The following is a 20,114-nucleotide window of genomic DNA, read 5'->3' on the forward strand; positions in this document are numbered from 1 at the left end:
GTAAACATAACATTTGAATGGCAGATCCATCAAGAAAACCTGCAGTGTAATAACAACGCCTGCAGGAAGAAACATTTTTACTGTGAGCAAAATATAGTGAGATAACATAAGGTACTTAGACCTACAGTTGTTTGTTTCACACACAGTATTCTGAATCAGATACCACACTATCTTCCAGCAAATATAACATTGAATTTATCCAGATTAAATTCTGAAGAGCAAGTTAACTAAATTAGGCACACAGCCAATTTTGTTTCAAACCAATTCACTTCCCTTAATAAATTTCCTTTTATTACTAACCTCAAGGTTTTAAGTTGTTTATGAAATTTATGTTAATCCATTTTTCATTAGATGAAAATCTTTAACCTCAAAGGTACTACAACAAGGATCTTCACGTTATTCACAATTCTCTATTCAAAGGGAAACAAGACTTAGAAATAAAGCACAAGAGATGTGTACCAGTCTTACATGGGAACAAAACTACTACTAACACTGACTTCTGCACATACTATCTTACTTTTGTGTAAATACTGCTATCAGAAAGTAAGAAAAAAAAATAACAGACTCTTAATCCTACTAATAATAGTTCAAGAGCAGTTCCCCTTATAGCTACAGTCTGTTAAAGAGTACTTCATAAGAAAAATTATACAGACTTTTAAAATTTATTGGAAGAGTGATGATTTTTACTACCATTTATCACAAAAGTATAACACAAATGACATTTAGGAATACGGACCAGAAGAGGTTTATGTAAGATTTTAAAAAGACGATTTTTTATTAAGCACAAACAGCTTTTAATACATTATCAATACAAATAGGAAAACATCTGTTTAATGAGTTTGATATATCAAAGATTTGATGGACAGGTTGCATACTGGCACAATAAAAATTATCTTTTTTTAAAAAAAGTATTTCAAATTAAAATTATAGGGTCACCACTGTCTACACTGCAGTAACTTTACCTGCAGTCTAAAATTACTACATTACCTGGGCATAGGAGGAATCAAAGGACTACAGTTTCATAATATGGAACTCCTAACACTTTCATTAGCACCATTCAAAGCTTGCATCAGCTGTTTTAACTAAGCAGCAGCTGACAGGTCAGGTAAAGCTTTACAGCAAATTTCAGTGCAAAGTTTACAGGTCCTTTTCATAAGATACTTGGAATCTATGGTTTCATAGCATGTTAAGTAATTATGGCTTGATAGATGTACAGTGTTAAGATGCTGAGAACATTTACTTTGAAAATAGATGAGACTTATAACGGCTGTGAAATGCATTTTAATATATTATGCCATATTCTGTAATATGCAAACATGCTGGATTACAAACTGAAGTCCTATTATGAATTCACAGACAAGGGTCAGTATTAGCTCTCTGGGGTAGTTGCTTCTGGTTGTCTCAGCTGCTGCTTTTTCAGGCTAACTAGCTTCATCTTCTCTCTAATGTGTTCTGCTGCAGAAGCCATATCACTTGGGCTCCCAAAGTACTGCTCAGATCTAAAAAAAAAAAAAAAAAAAAAACACCCACAAAAAGTTATCGGTGAAAAGTAAGACAGTGTGTGAATATACACATGAATAGCACTAGAAAATACAAAGTAGGTAAGAAAAAAGGCACTTTTTCCTCCTGAAATTTAAAAGCCACCTTTAAACGGCTTTGGAGACTCAGCGATGAGACTTGACAGCAGATCTTGATGAAATTATTACAAATATTAAATGACCCTTTTATATCCAAAAGATTCTCTCAACAGCAAGGCACTGTTCTATAAGTGCAACTAGGTACTTCCTAGCACTATTTTTTACCGCTGTTCTCTGGTTATCCCCAAGGTCGGTCTGGCAATTTTGAGTACCATGACAATTAAGAAAATCTGTCTATACATGAATTTTGAAACTACACAATTGCTGCATTATTGAAGGATACTGTGTATGTGAAGTCAGCCACATGCTGTCAAATGATGTCATCTGTCTCTCCAACTGAAATGAACACATGGCTAAGTTGATATCATCCATTCAAACACAACAAAAGAACAGCTGAAATTATAGGGAAACCACTAACCAAGCTGTCAGCAAAAGGAGGATTTGAACAGAATACATGTTTCAGAAGAACAGGTATCAAACCTAATTACAAAGCACGGACGTTGGAGACTTTGGAAATGGTGGTAGGACAATGGACTTTGGTCAAAGCAGGCAGAGAGGCATAAACCAACAGAAAAGTTACTCCATGAAGGAGTGGACTAGTTCGACTAGGGTATTCCAAAGACAGATTGCACAACTGCAGATCTCATTCACTATCGTGGGGGATCCTACACATTCAGAGACTAGTTCCAAGGCTTGATTATACTCAGGTAGAAGAAATTAACCGCAAGCTCAGCATCACAATGGACAAGTGTATTCTACTGAACACAGAACTGAGTTGTATTATGGCTGAAATTCCAAATTCAATTTGCTTTTGTAGCTCAAAACAGTCACCAGTTTTATATTAGTATGAATAGCTCACAAGGGAAGTACTGTTTTCTTTCCTTTATAAATCAAATGTAAATTTATCTTCAATGTACTGGCTTAATACTTCAGATACAATTGAGAATAAATAAAATACTACGATTCAAATCTGGTACCTTTTTTGAGTGAGAAGAGATTGGGACTGGTCATGCTTCTGTGACTTCTACATACTTTGTTGGTGTAAAGACTGCATAAATCTAGTAATTACTGAGTGTGAAAAAGTCACTACTTTGAAAAAGCGGGAACATCATCTTTGGGAAGTTTTAAATTGGACCTGCCCGCTTTCTGTGAGAAGATGGGAAAGAATTTGTAATGACTATCAGTGCGCTGCCATTTTTATTTCAGCAATAAGCAGTCAAGATTCTCCTGCATATGAGACTATTATGAAACTTTACCAAAAGCATATTCAGTAGGCATTAGAAAAACATTTTGCATACCCATCAGGATAAACCACAGGCACTGTTAGTCTGTCCAACAGCGATTTCCCAACTGCTTCAATTTCATCAAATTGTTCCATTTCATTAAAAGCTTCAGGCTGTTCTGGACATTCTTGCAATATCTGTTAAAAAAAAAAAAAGGAAACACGGAATAAAGTAGACAAAGCATAGCATCTAGTTTTTAAAGTGCTGTTAACTGCCAGAGTGAATGCTCTTTCAGTATCTTCACTGCCACATGTATATGTGATCAACTGAAATACTCACGTAATTCAAGAAAGGAAAAATATCAATTAAGCTACATTTAGAAGATAGTTCAGGGGCTACCACTGTTCTGTGCTAGAACGTTTTGCATTACTTCTAAGAAGCAACAAAGAAGAAAAAATAGTCTTGCTAGACAATATTCCAGCAACAAATTTAAAATGCATAAAAATAGTAACTGTCATCAAGACAGTCATATAAAATCGAAGAAACCTTATCTGGCTGTATGCAGCACTGGTGAAACCTCACCTTGAATACTGTGTGCAGTTCTGGGCCCCATAATTTAAGAAGGATGTGAAAGTCCTTGAATGCGTCTAGAGGAGGGCAACAAAGCTGGTGAAAGGCCTGGAAGGAATGTCCTGTGACCAGCGGCTGAGGACTTTGGGCTTGTCTAGTGCGGAGAAAAGGAGGCTGAGGGGTGACCTCATTGCTCACCTACAGCTTCCTGAGGAGGGGACCTGGAGAGGGAGGTGCTGAGCAATTCTCCCTGGTGTCCAGTATAGGATGCATGGCAATGGCTCAAAGCTGTGCTAGAGGAGGTTTAGACTGGGCATTAGAAAGCATTTCTTTACTGATAGGGTGGTCAAACACTGGAACAGGCTTACTAGAGAGGTGGTTGATCTCCTAAGGCTGTCAGTTGTATAAGGGGCATCTGGACAACGCCCTTAATAACATGCTTTAACTCGGTCATCCCTGATGTGGTCAGGCAGGTGGACTAGATGATCGTTGTAGGGCCCTTCCTACTGAAATAGTCTAGCCTATTCTATTGCATCTCTCTTATGAGGAAAGGCAGAGGGAGCTGGGCTTGTTTAGCCTGAAGAAGAGAAGGCTGCGAGGGGACCTAATATATGCTTATAAATATCTTAAGGTTGGGTGTCAAGAGGATGGGGTCAGAGTCTTTTCAGTGGTGCCCAGCAACAGGACAAGGGGCAACGGGCACAAATTGAAGCACAGGAAGTTCCAGCTGAACATGAGGAAGAACTTCTTCACTCTGAGGGTGACGGAGCACTGGAACAGGCTGCCCAGGGAGGCTGTGGAGTCTCCTTCCCTGGAGATATCCAAAACCCATCTGGACATGGTCCTGTGCAGCCTGTACTAGGTGACCCTGCTTTGGCAGGGGGGTTGGATTAGATGATCCACAGAGGTCTCTTCCAACCCCTACCTTCTCTAATAAACACGAATAACAAAGGACCCCTTACAAGCCATTTGAAATTGGATTGGGACCCAATACTAGTACCTAGTTCTACATTTTCTTCTACTTCCTCTGCCACTTACTTTTTTCCAAAGCAGCATGAATATTAATAGCTTATTTTCCTCATAGACTTCTTAATATGTCACAATAGTGCTAGAAAAATTACGTTTTTGAAGAGCTTTATTTTTTTTAGCTATCCATTTACTTTTTTTAAACTTAAGATTGCCTAAAAACTTAGCAATTAACTACTGAAATAATGAAAGAATGCTCATAATATGGATTGAGCCAACTCTTTTAGGAGTTTATGAACCACTGAATTCTAACTTAGTATCAGGTAAAACATTTTTTCAGCCATCTGTGGCAGCACAGATGATATATTTCTGCTTTTGTGAACCTCCAGCAACTCTCAATGCCTACAAAGCCAAAGTATCTTCTGTCAATACAAATAAGAAATGAATAAAAACAAGGAGCATATGAATCAACTTTGCATCCATGCTCTCCTTCAAAGACAGAGTGAATTTATTTTCTTTTACCATGTGCAAGGCTGGCTTTTTTTGCAGTTATACATGATTTTATTGTCAATATTAGAGACGCATACTCTAAATTGCTTTTCTAAAACGTATCGCTTCACAGAAAGCATGGTTTCTGGACAAAAAGGGCCTACCTCTTATTATCTACTTTCATGGACATTGTCTTTAATTCATGCATTTGAAAACTCTCAACATTCACCCCCTTCAGCAAGCTGCTACTGAATAGCAACCATCCCTCATATTATCCTTACTGATTGCTCATCTTCCTCTGTAGCTTCTAGCGTTATCCAACCGGGCGCAGTGGTAAGACACTTGGTTACAGGAGTTTGAAAACCATACAAAGGCAGAGGTGTGTTTTGAAGAAAGCATGTCCAAAAGCCTCCAAGTGCAAATACAAGATGTAGCAACATAACATGCATGGAAACTAAACTGGTGAGAGTTTCATTCGTTTACATAATTTGCGAGAAGTGTATCACATTTGAAATGCACACAGCTTAAAAGGCAATACTCCTTGAAACTCTCCAAAGATCTTAAATGACCCCATAGCTTTGTATTGTACCTTGCACAAAAACACAAATCAAGAAGTGTTCCTTGCCTTTAAGAATTACTGTCTAAACCACACAAAGCAATGCCTTATGATCAACATCAGAGTTCCCCTCTGAAAAGCTAAAAGACAAATTCTTCCCAGCCCTAACTCAATGCATCTGAATTCAGGGCTGCTGTTTTACTCCTTGTTAAGCAGGCCTTATACCAATATAGCTATGCAAGCAATACTTAATTGCATTAAGTATTGAAATTAACAATTAGACATATATTTAAATTCTTCATTCTGCTTTTTTTTTAATATTTAGAAAGGAAAAAAAACACACATTGATAACTTCATTTCTCTTACATTTTGTTTGCTTAAATTCTGATAAGAATTTTTTCTTCACTCACCTTTTCAGCACTTGAATGAAATGCAACAGCTGTTTCCAGCCGGTGCACTCTTTCTTCAGAAGTTATTGTAAACTGTTTCCACACTCTGTTCAGTCTTGGAAGCGTGTCCCCTGAGGACCTTGAAGTGCATCGCAGGGACTGGCACAGGACAACAGTCGCCTGCAGTAACTGTCTCCCATAATCGTAAGTACTCTAAAAGTTGGAAGGAATAGGAAATAAAGTACAAGTAAAAACTCTGCATTTAACTTATGAGCTAATTAGGATCTTAAAACAACAGCAGACAAGTTTATATAACCTCCTCGATTTAGGTCCACAAAGTATACTGAACTAATCTGGTCTACTAGAAAACACTGCTGCTGAAGTATGAATAAAATTGCAGTGACCAAACAGTGCTTTTGCTCTTTAAAAAAAAATTAAAAAAAAAAAAAAAATCCCCCATTGTCTAGCATTCACACTGGCAAAAGAACAGAGCTTCCTGAAAATATGGAATAGCTACTTGGATATTACATGGGATACTTGTTATCTACTGCCAAAGTGACTCTCTCACTGACTTCACTGTCACCAGGTTTTTGGTCACCCAGCATCCAGGTGTGTTGTGGCACACCATTAGAACAGCAGGTTACCCTCCTGTCATTGTCAGCTCTAATTCATCAAAAGAGAAAATCAGTTCCAGTGTAACAGGTGCAATCTGAAAGCATCACATCTGTTAATTGGCAAGTCTGAATTAGACATTCCTAAAAGCAGTATACATCTGAAAAAGGCTCAGCTTGTACACTTTCTATTCTTAAGTGAAATTCTTTCACATGTACGCATCACCCGAGGGCTGGAGCACCTCTCCTATGAGGACAGGCTGAGAGAGTTGGGCTTGTTCACCCTGGAGAAGAGAAGGCTGCGGGGAGACCTGATTGCAGCCTTTCAGTACTTAAAGGGAGCCTATAGGAAAGATGGGGACAATCTTTAGTAGAGACAGCAGTGACAGGACGAGGGCTAATGGTTTTAAACTAAAACAGGGTAGGTTTAGGCTGGATATAAGGAAGAGATTCTTTATAATGAGGGTGGTGAAACACTGGAAAGGGTTGCCCAGAGAGGTAGTGGAGGCCCCATCCCTGGAAACATTCAAGACCAGGTTGGACAGGGCTCTGAGCAACCTGATCTAGTTAGTGGTGTCCCTGCTCGCTGCGGGGGGGTTGGACTAGATGACCTCTAGGGATCCCTTCCAACCCAAAACTTTCTATGATTCTATGATCTGTTTGCATATTCAAGATCTGCAAACAGGCATGCAGACATGCCCTATGGTTTCAGTGAATTTCAGTAGACTCTTGTAAAGCAAGATTCATTAGTTGGCTGCCACAGTCAAGATTAAAGCTGTCATTTCTGTTCAACCATTAACTTTGCTAGTGTCAAAACTCCTTGTACGAGCAGGACCATCATACACCAAGAGTCAACTCTATCTGGAAAACTAATAGAAAGACAGGCTCCGTTTCATGAAGTACAGCACAAAACAGACTGAAATGAAATGGCTCATCCATATTTCAGTAATTTGATTGCAGTCCTTCAAAAGTTACTATGAAGACTGAAATATACGCCGTTTCAAGAAAGTCAGTGGGAACTTTTTTTGTGGTTTGCATTGCCTGTGTGAAGCAGAATAAACTATGGTAGTAAACTGCAGTGTTGCTATTGTTGATGGAACTTTAAAATCTCATTAGGCCCATCACCACTTCCAGCAATCACAATTTCTTCATTCAAGCACTGAGGCAAACCATTAAGCCTAGTAACAGCTGTTCCATGATTGTCCATACAGGTAACAATTTTATTTAGGAGATCTTCTGAAACTGTACAAAACCCATATTGCTAAAAAAAGAAATAAATTAATTTCACCTGTGCAACATCAACAAATTTTCGGTGTTTCTCAAGTAAAACTTTTGTTTCTTGAGTATCATCTCCCAATCGGATATGTGTCTTTAGCAGAGCATCCAGCAGTTCACTTAACCATTCTACTGCCTTAAAAACAGAATTTAAAAATAATAAATCCAGTAAATTAAAAAGAAATTAATCTAGAAGGGTGAAATAACTTTGGTACTAGCATATGCTTTTGATATGGAACAAAATTAAAAGATATGAAGCTGGTAGATCATACATGCAATCACCAAATACACTGTTATCAGTCATTGCTATATCCTTTATTTTCACTGTACAAATTCACTAAATAAAACTACATTTGAAAGTGACAAAACCAATACTGTACAGCTATCAATCCCCATAAGTTTAGCCAGTGAGCTACAAAGACCAAAATGATGACATTCTGTAGGCATTTCCATACCTGAGCAGCATCCTCTTCACATTTAAATAACTGTACCATCTGAAGCATCTTCAGTCGCCGCACGTCCACCATATCCTCACACCTTCAACAGTAGCACAGAGAAACTCACCAACACACACGTAACAGATACAATACACTCAGAGTTTGACAGCAATGTTTTCAGTGAGCAACATGAAGATGCAGTTGTTTATGAAAAGGTGATCAAAGCTTTTCTGTGCTGCTTAGCTTGGCCAAAATACATAACGCCTTGCATAACAATAAGAAACATGCAATAAATAGAATGGAGCACTACAACCCACCGAAATCATGATCCTTAAGACTCCCAATATGGCTACGCCACAGATAGTACTACCAGCAGTAGCTACAAAGCCTTCCAGCTGCATTGCACGTTCCTTACGTTGTTGTACTGGTAAGATTTGCAGGCCACACAGAGGCTTACATGGCTAAGATTAACTTCTACTGAAGCCTAGGTGAAAGCTGGCTTAAACCTGGCATCATTCTGAACTGTGTTGTAAGCTACTGGCAAAGTTATCTTGGTGAATAAAACGAGGACTGTTTAAAAGCTGTTAAGACATCTTTCCATTTTTCTTTTTAGCTAACTAAAGATTATAGTAATTGAACCCTTATATGATGACGTCCTTTTCTATAACTTGTCAGAAAGAATTTAAAAATCTAATTCATGTAAAAACTAATTCTAATTCTCTTGTTCTGAATTACGCGCATTTTGCAGTTCTTCCTCTAGTCAGAAGAAAAAAAAAATTATTGGAAGTTCTTATCTTTCCACAGTGAGAGCTAAGCTAATACATTTAGCAGACCGACCTTTCCACTTCAGTTTCACAGCCTACTAAATAGACAGCAAGATCCAGACTCCTGTCCAGTGCAAATAGAACTACTAACGTGAACAACAGCTAGCACTATAAGTGAATGCAAAAGACAGTATGCACGGATTTGTTTTTTCAAACTAGTTGCAAGCATGAGCACTTCCAAAGAACAGTTTGCTAGCACGCTGCCTTTTGTTACATGCCGTGTAGTGCTGTGATGCTTACAGAAAGGAAATCTGTTGCTCTAATAATGCAGCAAAACAGTTTATGGTTTTCAAAAGCATAACTACAGCAGCAAAACACCCCTAGAAATAAACATTATACTACAAGTGTATGTAAGTGAGAAACATTCAATAGAATTTGGAAAAAAAAAATAATCAAGTGACACAAAAATTACTGTTGAATGCTACTGATAGTAGTCCTTATTGTACTTTTTTGTCTCTCGTCCAGGCTGTAGTACTTTATTTGTTTATTTATTATGTATTTATTAGAAGCTGCTCCATATCTTTGAACATTTTATTGACTTTTTGATCCTCTAGTTGACTTCCCACAATTCTATATCTCTTCCGAGAATACATACTAGAATTGTGTAACACTTAAACCAGAAATGGACTACAAGTCTATACAGTGGCATTTTCCTTTTAGTTTTCTATTCCTTTCCTAATAATCCGTAGCATTCTACTTGCTTCTCACAGTATGATTGAACATTAAAGCAATGTTCAAAAAAGCCTCCCAACGCTTATCTTGGCTAACAGCTGGTTCAAACATCATTGTTATGTATATAAAGATTTTCCTTCTCCCATGTGTATTTCTCTTCTCAGTACCGAATTCCAACTGCCATTTTATTGCACTGTGACACATGGTCCTCTATAGCTCTTTGCAGCTGGCCCTCTAAATCCAAGTGCTGCTCAAGTAAATAGGATTCAGAGGACATACTTAAAAACATTACCTTCCCTAAGCATTAACAAAATACATGGTTTCTTACACTAAGCTCCCTAAGAAAACAATTTGTGGGTGGTAGAATTAAATCCTACAATGAGCAACTTGATGCTCATTAGCCCTTGTTGTTCCCTAGAGGCACCTCCTTGTTCAGCCCTTCCTCAAAAAGTTCAGGAACCTTCTATGGAGAGTACTTTATTGCCTCAGGGGTTCCAGCAGTAATAATGAGCAACGTTATCTGATTCACTCACACTGTTGAGTAGAAAAAAAGGCAGTACTATAGCCAATTCAGTACTACTACATATTTAAGAAAAAATAATCAATGAACGGCTTGGACAAAGAGGACGACACCAAAATCCATCCTTCTTGCAAATTCAACTCTCCCCAACGTTTTTCCCTACTACAACTTGATTCCCTACCCAATCTTTTTCCAAAACTCACAAAACCCCCCACATTTTGAAAACTGAACTCTGTGCTTCCATTTTACACCCTGTGCCCCCAACACCAGCTCATCTTTCTTCCTATGTTAAGGAGTGAAAATGCCACATCCAAAGGGTAGAGGTTGTGAAAGAAGATAAACAAGTCTGTACATAATTAATACATAATTTTAGAGCCATCATCACTACTATAGTCTTAGTACACTCTCCATCTCAAACTCCTAACATATAAAAGATGCCTCTTGCATCCTTTCTATAACTCCATATAAAAGGAATGTATAATTCTTGAGCATTTACAAGTACAGGAAAGCACTAAAATACTCCATCCACTAACAAAATACAAAAGGTATTGGGATTTAGGAATACGCTACAACAGATAAGGCAGGGAAGCTTCTGTCCTATTTGAATAGACCACAAATATAAATTATAGTTGTACTACATCTCTTAAGATAAAGCAAAAAGGTCACATACATATATATAAAAATTTTTAAGAGACCAATCAGCACAAAAAAAATCTTAACGACTAGAACTGTTCTTACCTTTGTTTTCTAAGCTGCATATCTTCCATCACTCCTTGGATATGGTCCACATTTTCTTTGTTTTCAATGGTCACATCTTTTCCATAGGCCCAGGATGCCTGATTAGATATCTGATCAAGAAGACTTTGACCTTTCTCACGCAAGCCTTGCAAGCCTAAGTCTAAAGAAAAACAGGAAAAAGAAAGAAAAAAGCCAATGTTCACTCTCATAAATTGGGGAACAAGAATCTGAGACAGAAGGCTGGAAAAGGAAAAGGACATTACTATCTGTCTTTCAATAGCCTTTCCAGCTTTTGAGTATTTGTCGATATTAACAAAGAGCTACGGCTTTGCTATTTTATGACCTGGCAGATAGTGAGAAAAGGAACACAAGCTGACAGCAAGTATTAACTTTTCAGCATATAAATAACTAATTAGTGTCCTTCATCTACACAGTTGCAAAATACCTAAAATATTTAATCACTGCTAAGCAGTTGTAGCCTAAATGTTCTTCCATGGCTAGCAGAACAGAAGATACTACTTTATAATAAATCTGATACGGCTGATGCATTTTTCTACACTACAATAGGACAACCTTTACAATCTGTTGTTACATGTGTTATTTGGCAGCTCTACTACCCATTTTCCTAAAAGAAAAACTAGTTTATGCATCAAACTTATATTCCAACCACAACTACTTCTACCATATATGATTGTGCTTCAAAGCTCTTTCTCCTACAACATATCGGACTAGAAGATCATTGTAGGTCCCTTCCAACTGAAATACTCTATTCTATATGCTTGGCAGTGTAACAACCTTGAATGTGCCATTTATTCATAGAATCACAGAATAGTCTGGGTTGGAAAGGACCTTTAAAGGTTACCTAGTCCAACCCCCCTGCAATAAGCACAAATATCTTCAACTACATCAGGTTGTACAGAGCCCTGTCCAACCTGGCCTTGAATGTTTGCCTGGATGGGGCATCTACCACCTCTTCGGGCAACCTGTTCCAGTGCCTCGACACCCTCACTGTCAAAAATTTCTTCCTTATATCCAATCCAAATCTACTGTCTTTCAGTTTAGAGCCATTATCCCTTGTCCCCTCAATTCCATGTCCTTGTAAAAAGTCCCTCTCAAACTTTCCTGTAGGCCTCCTTCAGGTACTGGAAGACTGCTATGAGGTCTCCCCAGAGCCTTCTCTTCTCCATGCTGAACAGCCCCAGCTCTCTCAGCAGGAGAGGTGTTCCAGCCCTCGGATCATTTTTGTGGCCTCCTCTGGACCCACTCCAACAGGTCCATGTCTTTCCTGTGCTGAGGACTCCAGAGCCGGATGCAGGACTCCAGGTGGGCTCTCACCAAAGCAGAGTAGAGGCCCAGAATCACAGAATGGTAGGGGTTGGAAGGGAGCTCTGTGGGTCACCTAGTTCAACCCTCCTGCCGAAGCAGGGTCACCTACAGCAGGCTGCACAGGACCTTGTCCAGGCGGGTCTTGAATATCTCCAGAGAAGGAGACTCCACAACCTCCCTGGGCAGCCTGTTCCAGTGCTCTGTCACCCTCAGAGGGAAGAAGTTCTTCCTCATGTTCAGATGGAACTTCCTGTGCCTCAGTTTGTGCCCATTGCCCCTTGTCCTGTCGCTGGGCACCACTGAAAAGAGCTTGGCCCCATCCTCCTGACACCCACCCTTCAGATATTTATAAGCATTTATTAGGTCCCCTCTCAGCCTTCTCTTCTTCAGGCTGAACAAGCCCAGCTCCCTCAGCCTATCCTCGCAGGGGAGATGTTCCAGTCCCATCATCATCCTTGTAGCCCTCCGCTGGACTCTCTCCAGTAGCTCTTCATCTTTCTTGAATTGGGGAGCCCAGAACTGGACAGAGTACTCCAGATGAGCCCTCACCAGGGCAGTGTAGAGGGGAAGGAGAACCTCCCTCGTCCTGCTGGCCACACTCTTCTTGATGCACCCCAGGATCCCATTAGCTTTCTTGGCAGCCAGGGCACACTGCTGGCTCATGGTTAACCTGTCGTCCACCAGGACACCCAGGTCCCTCTCCGCAGAGCTGCTCTCCAGCAGGTCCACCCCAAGCCTGTACTGGTGCATGGGGTTGTTCCTCCCCAGGTGCAGGACCCTGCATTTGTCTTTGTTGAACCTCATCAGGTTCCTCTCTGCCCAACTTCCCAGCCTATCCAGGTCACGCTGAATGGCAGCACAGCCTTCCGGTGTGTCTACCACACCTCCCAGTTTGGTGTCATCAACAAACTTGCTGATGGTACACTCCAACTCTTCATCCAGGTCGTTGATGGAGAAGTTAAACAAGACTGGGCCCAGTACTGACCCCTGAGGGACACCACTAGTTACCAGCCTCCAACTAGACTCAGCGCCGCTGATGACAACCCTCTGAGCTCTGCCATTCAGCCAGTTCTCTATCCACTTCACCGACCACTCATCCAGCCCACACTTCCTCAGCTTCCCTAGGAGGATATCATGGGAGACTGTGTCGAAAGCCTTGCTGAAGTCGACGTAGACAACATCCACGGCTCTCCCTTCGTCTACCCAGCCAGTCATGTCATCGTAGAAAGCTATCAGATTGGTCAGGCATGATTTGCCCTTGGTGAATCCATGCTGACTACTCCTGATAACCTTCTTTTCCTCCACTTGCTTGATGATGACCTCCAGGATAAGCTGCTCCATCACCTTTCCCGGGATGGAGGTGAGGCTGACCGGCCTGTAGTTCCCTGGGTCCTCCTTCTTGCCCTTTTTGAAGATTGGAGTGACATTGGCCTTTCTCCAGTCCTCGGGCACCTCTCCTGTCCTCCAGGACCTCTCAAAGATGATGGAGAGTGGCTCAGCAATGACATCTGCCAGCTCCCTCAGCACTTGTGGGTGCATTCCTTCGGGGCCCATGGATTTGTGGACGTCCAGATCGCTTAAGCGATCCCTCACACAGTCCTCCTCGACCAAGTCCTCACCTTACTCGATCTGCTGGCCATGCTGCTTTTGACGCAGCCCAGGATACAGCTGGCCTTCTGGGCTGCGAGCACACATTGGTGGCTCATGTCCAGCTTTTCACCACCAGTATCCTCAAGTCCTTCTCAGCAGGGCTGCTGTGAATCCCTTCATCCCCCAGCCTGTACTGATAGCAGGGGTTGCCCTGACCCAGGTGCAGGACCCTGCACTTGGCCTTGTTGAACCTCATGAGCTTCACACAGGTCCACTTCTCAAGCTTGTCCAGGTCCCTCTGGATGGCATCTTGTACCTCATGCATGTTGACTGCCTGTATATATTAACATATATGTTCAAAGCTACCTCAAAATACTTCACTTACAAGCATTCTAGAACTGAGTGGATAACAATCTTAATCAACAAGTGGTCAGTTCTGCAGACAAAAATATCATCTAAGCACTATATTCCCAAGATACTATGGATGATTACTGGAGAAAAAAGCCTGTCTACAGATGAAATACATGATAATGGTATATAACAAATATATATTAAACCTAAAACATTTAAAAGAAAACATTTCCAGATGATTGTCCCAGATAGAACTACTACACAGTAGACAGCATAAGCAAGTCAAAGGTAGTTAAGTGGAGTATTACTTAGCTAGGAATTGGAAGAGACAGATATTTTTCTTTCTGCTGTCTTTTTTTAAAGGGGGTAGTGGGATTACTAGCTTTTTTCCTGTAATGCATTCATTAGAATCTGTGTATCCGAAATGCAGAAATATTTTGCTTACCAACACTTTTCAATTTCTCTTCCAGTAGTTTTAAAGTTTGTTGAATTGATGCACCATCTGCTGGTGCTACATCTACACACAACATTCCTAAAAGGCCATCCAGCTGCTGAGACAACTAAAAGGAAAAATAACATAAACATTGATATTTAAAAAGAATGGTTGGGTCTGCAATATTCTTCTAAATATTCAACAATTTTGTCATTTTAGAAGTTTCTCTTTGCATCTATAGGAAATGAAAATCAAGATAAAAGATAAACAACTCACCTGCCTATAAAATTCCAAATACATCCCCAAATGAGAGGAGGGAGGGTAGCCAAGATTTTTTTTTTTTTAAGACAAGTATAGGAAAGGAATAAATGCCAATTTAAAAAAAGAAACTATGAAAAGTACACTAAATTGTGGTTCAATTAATGCATACACCTCTTATTTAAAAGAAAAAAAAACACACCCCAAATACAAGTGAGGGAAAAAGCAACTTTTTAACTAGTAACCTTTTTATTTCAAATGCTACTGAAATGCAACACATATTACAAAGCGCTTCCCTCCTAGAAAAGGGGAAATCCAACTTATCACTGCTTCAATTATAGTAAATGAAGACTTAGTGCATTTTCCAAGTGACATTATATTTCTGCCCACCCCTCTAAATTTTTTCCAATGTATCCAACATTTATAATATTACAGCAATAACTATTGACAGGTAAGCCTCTGAAAAGTTAAAAAGAAAAACTTACATCCTGGGCAACACTGTGGAATTCAAGTGCTGCCTGTAATAGATTCTGCCTGAATTCCAGCTGACTGGCCTGCCGGTAACACACATCGCTCAGCTGTTGCTGCAATGCTTTCAATTCCACAAGGTCCTCCTCATCCCCTGCATTTAGAAGAGCTGCTATCTGCTGATTAAGCTCAACATAAACAGCAAACCACTCCTACAAATACAAGAAAATTAAACATTAAAATAATACCAAACATAATTCTGTTTCTCTTAAAATGGCATACACCTAACTGCAGATTAATCAATAATCAGATTAAAAAAGGAACTTAAAGCTTACACTATAATTATGAAGTCTCACACAGGAAAAAAAAAACATTCCTAATTTCAAATCAACTCAAAAAGTGCTTAGTACATTTTAATATATATACTGTAGTATGTAAAAAAAAAAACATGCAGAAAGATGGGAAGATTACAAGGCATGGCTACTAGCTCCCAGCACAAACTCCTACTCAAACCATTTTACGAAACCAGAGGAATTCCACCATTTTTAAACAAATTTCTGTTGCTTACATGTCTGTAGTGCTCTAGTGAAACAAAAGACCTACTGCGAAAGGGTAAGCTATTACAAAAAGCTGTTCATAAGACTATTTAGGTGTTACTTCCAGTGACATGATTCAAACCAGCAATAACTTTCTTAAAACATTTAGAAAAAAAAATTACTGTTGACAAGGCAGAAGTAATCTCTATCTTCTGAATAAAACACAGTATTCATGTATAGAATCTACAAAGTGATTCTTTAAGGAAAGCTTTACACTACTCAATTCAAAATGCGTAGATTTGTTTTTCAAATCCTTTGATTACTGAATACATACACAGAAATCAGTTACATTATCACAGTGGTGTATTTGCAAAAGAAAATAGTTCAAATATTTAACAATTCTGGGAGATTTAAAAACGACCTGACACATCAAGATCACATTCACATCTTGCATGACTGAGATGCCTGTAAAGCAAAACATGTTTGCTGAACAGCTTTTATTTTGGCCTACAGTAAAGTGACCTTCAAACGCCCTATGCATTTCTAATGCTATGGAATAGCACCATCTACTGGCCTCAAGTATCTCATTTAATTAGTATTCTTGTCAATACTCTTTCTGGGATGTCTGCAATTTTTTAAAATTATACCTTCAGCTTATGCACCATTTATTTACAAAGCATGCAAAACAGTATAAATATCTGTATTATGAATTTTTTTATCTTTTTACCCAAAGCTGCCTCTACCATCTGCTCACAGAAAGAAATAGAGTATGAAAAGATGCAAAGAGCGAAAGAAGAGTAATGAAAAAGTTAAATTAGCAATTATTCATAAATTTAAGAGCAGAGTAAGTCTCTCATCTACCCCAAAAGGGGCAACTAAGATGACATAATATGGAAACATCTTCCATTGTCACACACATACTATAGATATACAGGTTCAATAAACTCAAGTTTACACATCATAACTCTTATTACCCTTTAGACACTGAGTATACAAATCAAGCTTATTGAGTGTGAATAGTCAACTAAAATATGAGAAGCCAAAAGATCTAGATTAAGAATTTTAGTTTTTATTTTTAGCATTAAAGTAAAATAGTAATGATTTTGGTCAAGCTATCAGTGAAATTAAAAGACTGGCAAACCAGATATAAAAAGTGTGTTTCTGATCCTTTCCACAGGGGAAAGTTAGGCACAGCCTAACTTTGAGTGACAGCTCAAAACGATGGAGAAAAGGCCAACGTTTGCTCAAAAATAACAGCTCTAGTATATTGCTCATGAATAAAAGTCAGAAAACAAAAACCCAAAAAACCTCCCAAAAACCAAACAAGAAACCCCCAAAAAACCAATGAAGCAGCAATCCAAAACAAAAACCCACCCTAAGAAAATTATTTTTTCACTTTAGACTAAATTGAAGTAGAAAAGCTTATCTTCAAAACAAATCAAACATTTTTGCAAGTGTCTTCAAAACACAAGTAATATAAACAACAATAAATAGGACACGATGAAAGAAAGCAAGCATGCAAGCTGTCAATACAATTATTAGGAGAGGAAAAATAGGAAAATCATGAAAGAGGAAGAGGTACACTCTGCTACTGCGAGATGTTTAAAAAAATCAAAGAAAAAAGCAAAGCACATTTTTTCCAGTGCTCCTGTCAAAAAATAGTTTTAATTTATAAACAGGCATCTAAATTTAAGGTAGGCCAGTGGTTTCCCAATTACTTCTTCTAGTATAAAATTAAAAATAATTTTTCTGACTGTTGTTTCTATAAAATCCTGTGAGCACTTGAGTGCCAAAACAGCGTTCCATCTCGTCAGTGCTTTAGTGATGAGCAAACTGTAGGCCAGCCTGCAAACTGCAGTGCGATTTCAGTGATTTCAAGGACTGTATTTAGCCCCAGCTAAAGCACAGTTCTTTGTTATAGATATCCAAGTGAGAACCAAGTATATTCGATCTTGTTTTCTCTTTTCAGTCTGAAGCGCTAATATGACAAAGATGTTACAAATTGTTTTTGTCAATGAAGTAGGCAGGGTTTTTCTTCCTCTTCTTTCCAATCAGGATTCTGAAGGATTTTAACTGTAAGATGTTTTATAGTTCAGAAGGCACTGGTTTTCAGAGTAGAACATTGCTCAAAGAGCTTAAAGCAATGAGAAGACAGAGATGGGGTTCGCTTGACCAAAGAGACACCCCTACAACACACACTTCTGCATCCGAACAAGGAAACCGTACTCAGTAAGATGTAGTCAATAGAACCAGTGCAGTCTAGGGCACGGTGTTTTTCAGACTGAAGGTTTGTATGGGTTTATTTGTTTTTTTCGTAAATTAGGTCAGAAAAAATATAACCCAGTGACTATTTTCTTTGCCATGACTGTAAAGGGAACTTTGGAAAGTGGACAGAATTGGCAATGTCTAGACCAATGAAAGTCAGAAAAATGGAAAAGCACTGTGAGCAACACTCCCCCTTTGGGAACACTCGAGTATTTATATGCTAATTATATTTAATCATCTGATGGAAAGATAAAATTATATTGAAACTTAGGAAGTCTTCAAAATTAGAAGCAAAAGCATCAAGTCAGTACAGTGACAAAAAAGTCTCTTCAAGATTTCATTATGAATATAAACTACATCTTAAGTCTTGGTCAATGAAGATGTTCAGTCAGCTTCAGCTACTGGTAAATGTAGTTCAATAAAGACAAAAACATTAACTTGTTACCTGAGAAGTACAGGACTTCTCAGCCATTTTGGCAGGGAGGAAAAGGGAAGTTTACTCCTACTACTCAACATGAAATTTTAAGAACTGCTGTAACGTAATAAAAAACAGGAAAAATCATAGCCAGAAATCAGTATTTTCCTACACTGGAAGACAAAATAAATAATATGGTGATTATATGTACATGTTAAGTTCTTAAACTGCTTAGGTACTTTCTTCTGTAACCCATAAAATCATGCACTATGCAAAATTCCTAGATACTCATAACCAAGACACATTGCTTGTAACTGCATGTACTTAAATTTTTTTTGCTACTTGAAAAGCATATGGGAAGTCTCACACTGTGCTGACTCTCGATCTCTTCATGTTTCTGTTGCAAAGCTTGTGAAGCTCTAATTGAATCGCCTATTCCCCACTGTGTTCTTAGCTGTTCTGATCCAGGTCCTTCAAGCCAAGTGACTACCTGTCAGTAAGATAAAGATGACAAAAATAAAGTAGCAAATCAATTACACAAAAACAGATATAAAAAGAACTAAGTAACATAAGCAGAAATATTTCAAAGTAATCATACATTTGTGGAAAAAAAAAATATTTTTACGATCTGTAGAAGTCTTGTTGAATCTATTCATGTCTTCAAAAGCTTTAAGCAGAAACTACTTTTCACGAATCTTAGCCTGTCAGCTCCATGAAAACAGGTGGCAGCTAGCAAAAGATTTGTCACATACCTACTTTTCATTTCATATCTCTGTCAATAAAAGAGCTTAAAACACTATTTTATTGATAACGGACCTCATGTTCAAACAAAAATTTTTGTTGCTGAATTACAAAGCACATCTGCATTCAACCTCACACCCGAGAGTTTTCTCCTTATTTTGTCAAATCTATGAACACCAAAGTACAAGATATGTACTTATTCCAAAATCAAATTTACACAACAATTCAGTATTTTATACATTCATGTCTTTTCAACCTGTTCCATTCAAATAACAGAAGCCTCTTACTTTGTCTTACAGTCTTAATTGCCACATTGTATGGGATCTGCCTTTGCAGAAATCTTTGCATGGTCATGATGATACAGTTTTGGACTACAGTATTGGATTTCTTTTATTACTATTATTTTTAAGCTATTTCATTTTATGTCAATATTATTCAAAGGAAAGCAGAGTATCTAAATTTTTATTTTCTTATTTGAATTATCAGACGATACCTATGACAAAATTATTTTCTAATAAGCGTTTAAATATGTAGAACACCCTGACGAAACGTAGTACAAAAGTCACTTACTACTGGAGACTTGAAGTAAGGAAGTACAGGAATAGCCCCACGTTCTGAACCTTAATGACAAAACATAGGAAGCCAGCTTCCTCTCTTTAATGTGACTTTTGTTTAAACAAAGGTGACAGAACAGCTTCACACAGTTTTTCAGGAAATACAACACAATACACAATGTAACACCATCACAGTGAAGACAAATGAGAGGGGGACTAATTGGACAGTTTTCCTAGTGCTGCTAGGCTACATTGCAGCAGCAATCAAGA

At 38.5% G+C, this 20,114-nt stretch overlaps 1 protein-coding gene across 5 annotated transcripts in view; it reads right to left on the bottom strand.

Moving 5' to 3' along the window:
• Positions 1–745: 745 nt before the first annotated feature.
• SESTD1 (SEC14 and spectrin domain containing 1) overlaps positions 746–20,114 on the bottom strand; it is a 67,545-nt gene continuing 48,176 nt past the window's right edge. For all 5 annotated transcript variants that reach the window (XM_075430552.1, XM_075430550.1, XM_075430547.1 and 2 more), the window contains 9 exons: positions 18,917–19,039; positions 15,351–15,545; positions 14,620–14,734; positions 10,908–11,067; positions 8,172–8,253; positions 7,730–7,852; positions 5,852–6,043; positions 2,936–3,057; positions 746–1,499 (listed from right to left, as the gene is read on the bottom strand). In XM_075430552.1, the coding sequence (XP_075286667.1) occupies positions 1,370–1,499; positions 2,936–3,057; positions 5,852–6,043; positions 7,730–7,852; positions 8,172–8,253; positions 10,908–11,067; positions 14,620–14,734; positions 15,351–15,545; positions 18,917–19,039 (1,242 nt within the window). In that variant the 3' untranslated portion in view covers positions 746–1,369. The remainder of the gene's footprint in view (positions 1,500–2,935; positions 3,058–5,851; positions 6,044–7,729; positions 7,853–8,171; positions 8,254–10,907; positions 11,068–14,619; positions 14,735–15,350; positions 15,546–18,916; positions 19,040–20,114) is intronic.

The sequence above is a fragment of the Opisthocomus hoazin genome, chromosome 9 (genome assembly GCF_030867145.1).
Source record: "Opisthocomus hoazin isolate bOpiHoa1 chromosome 9, bOpiHoa1.hap1, whole genome shotgun sequence".
Taxonomy (NCBI): Eukaryota; Metazoa; Chordata; class Aves; order Opisthocomiformes; family Opisthocomidae; genus Opisthocomus; species Opisthocomus hoazin.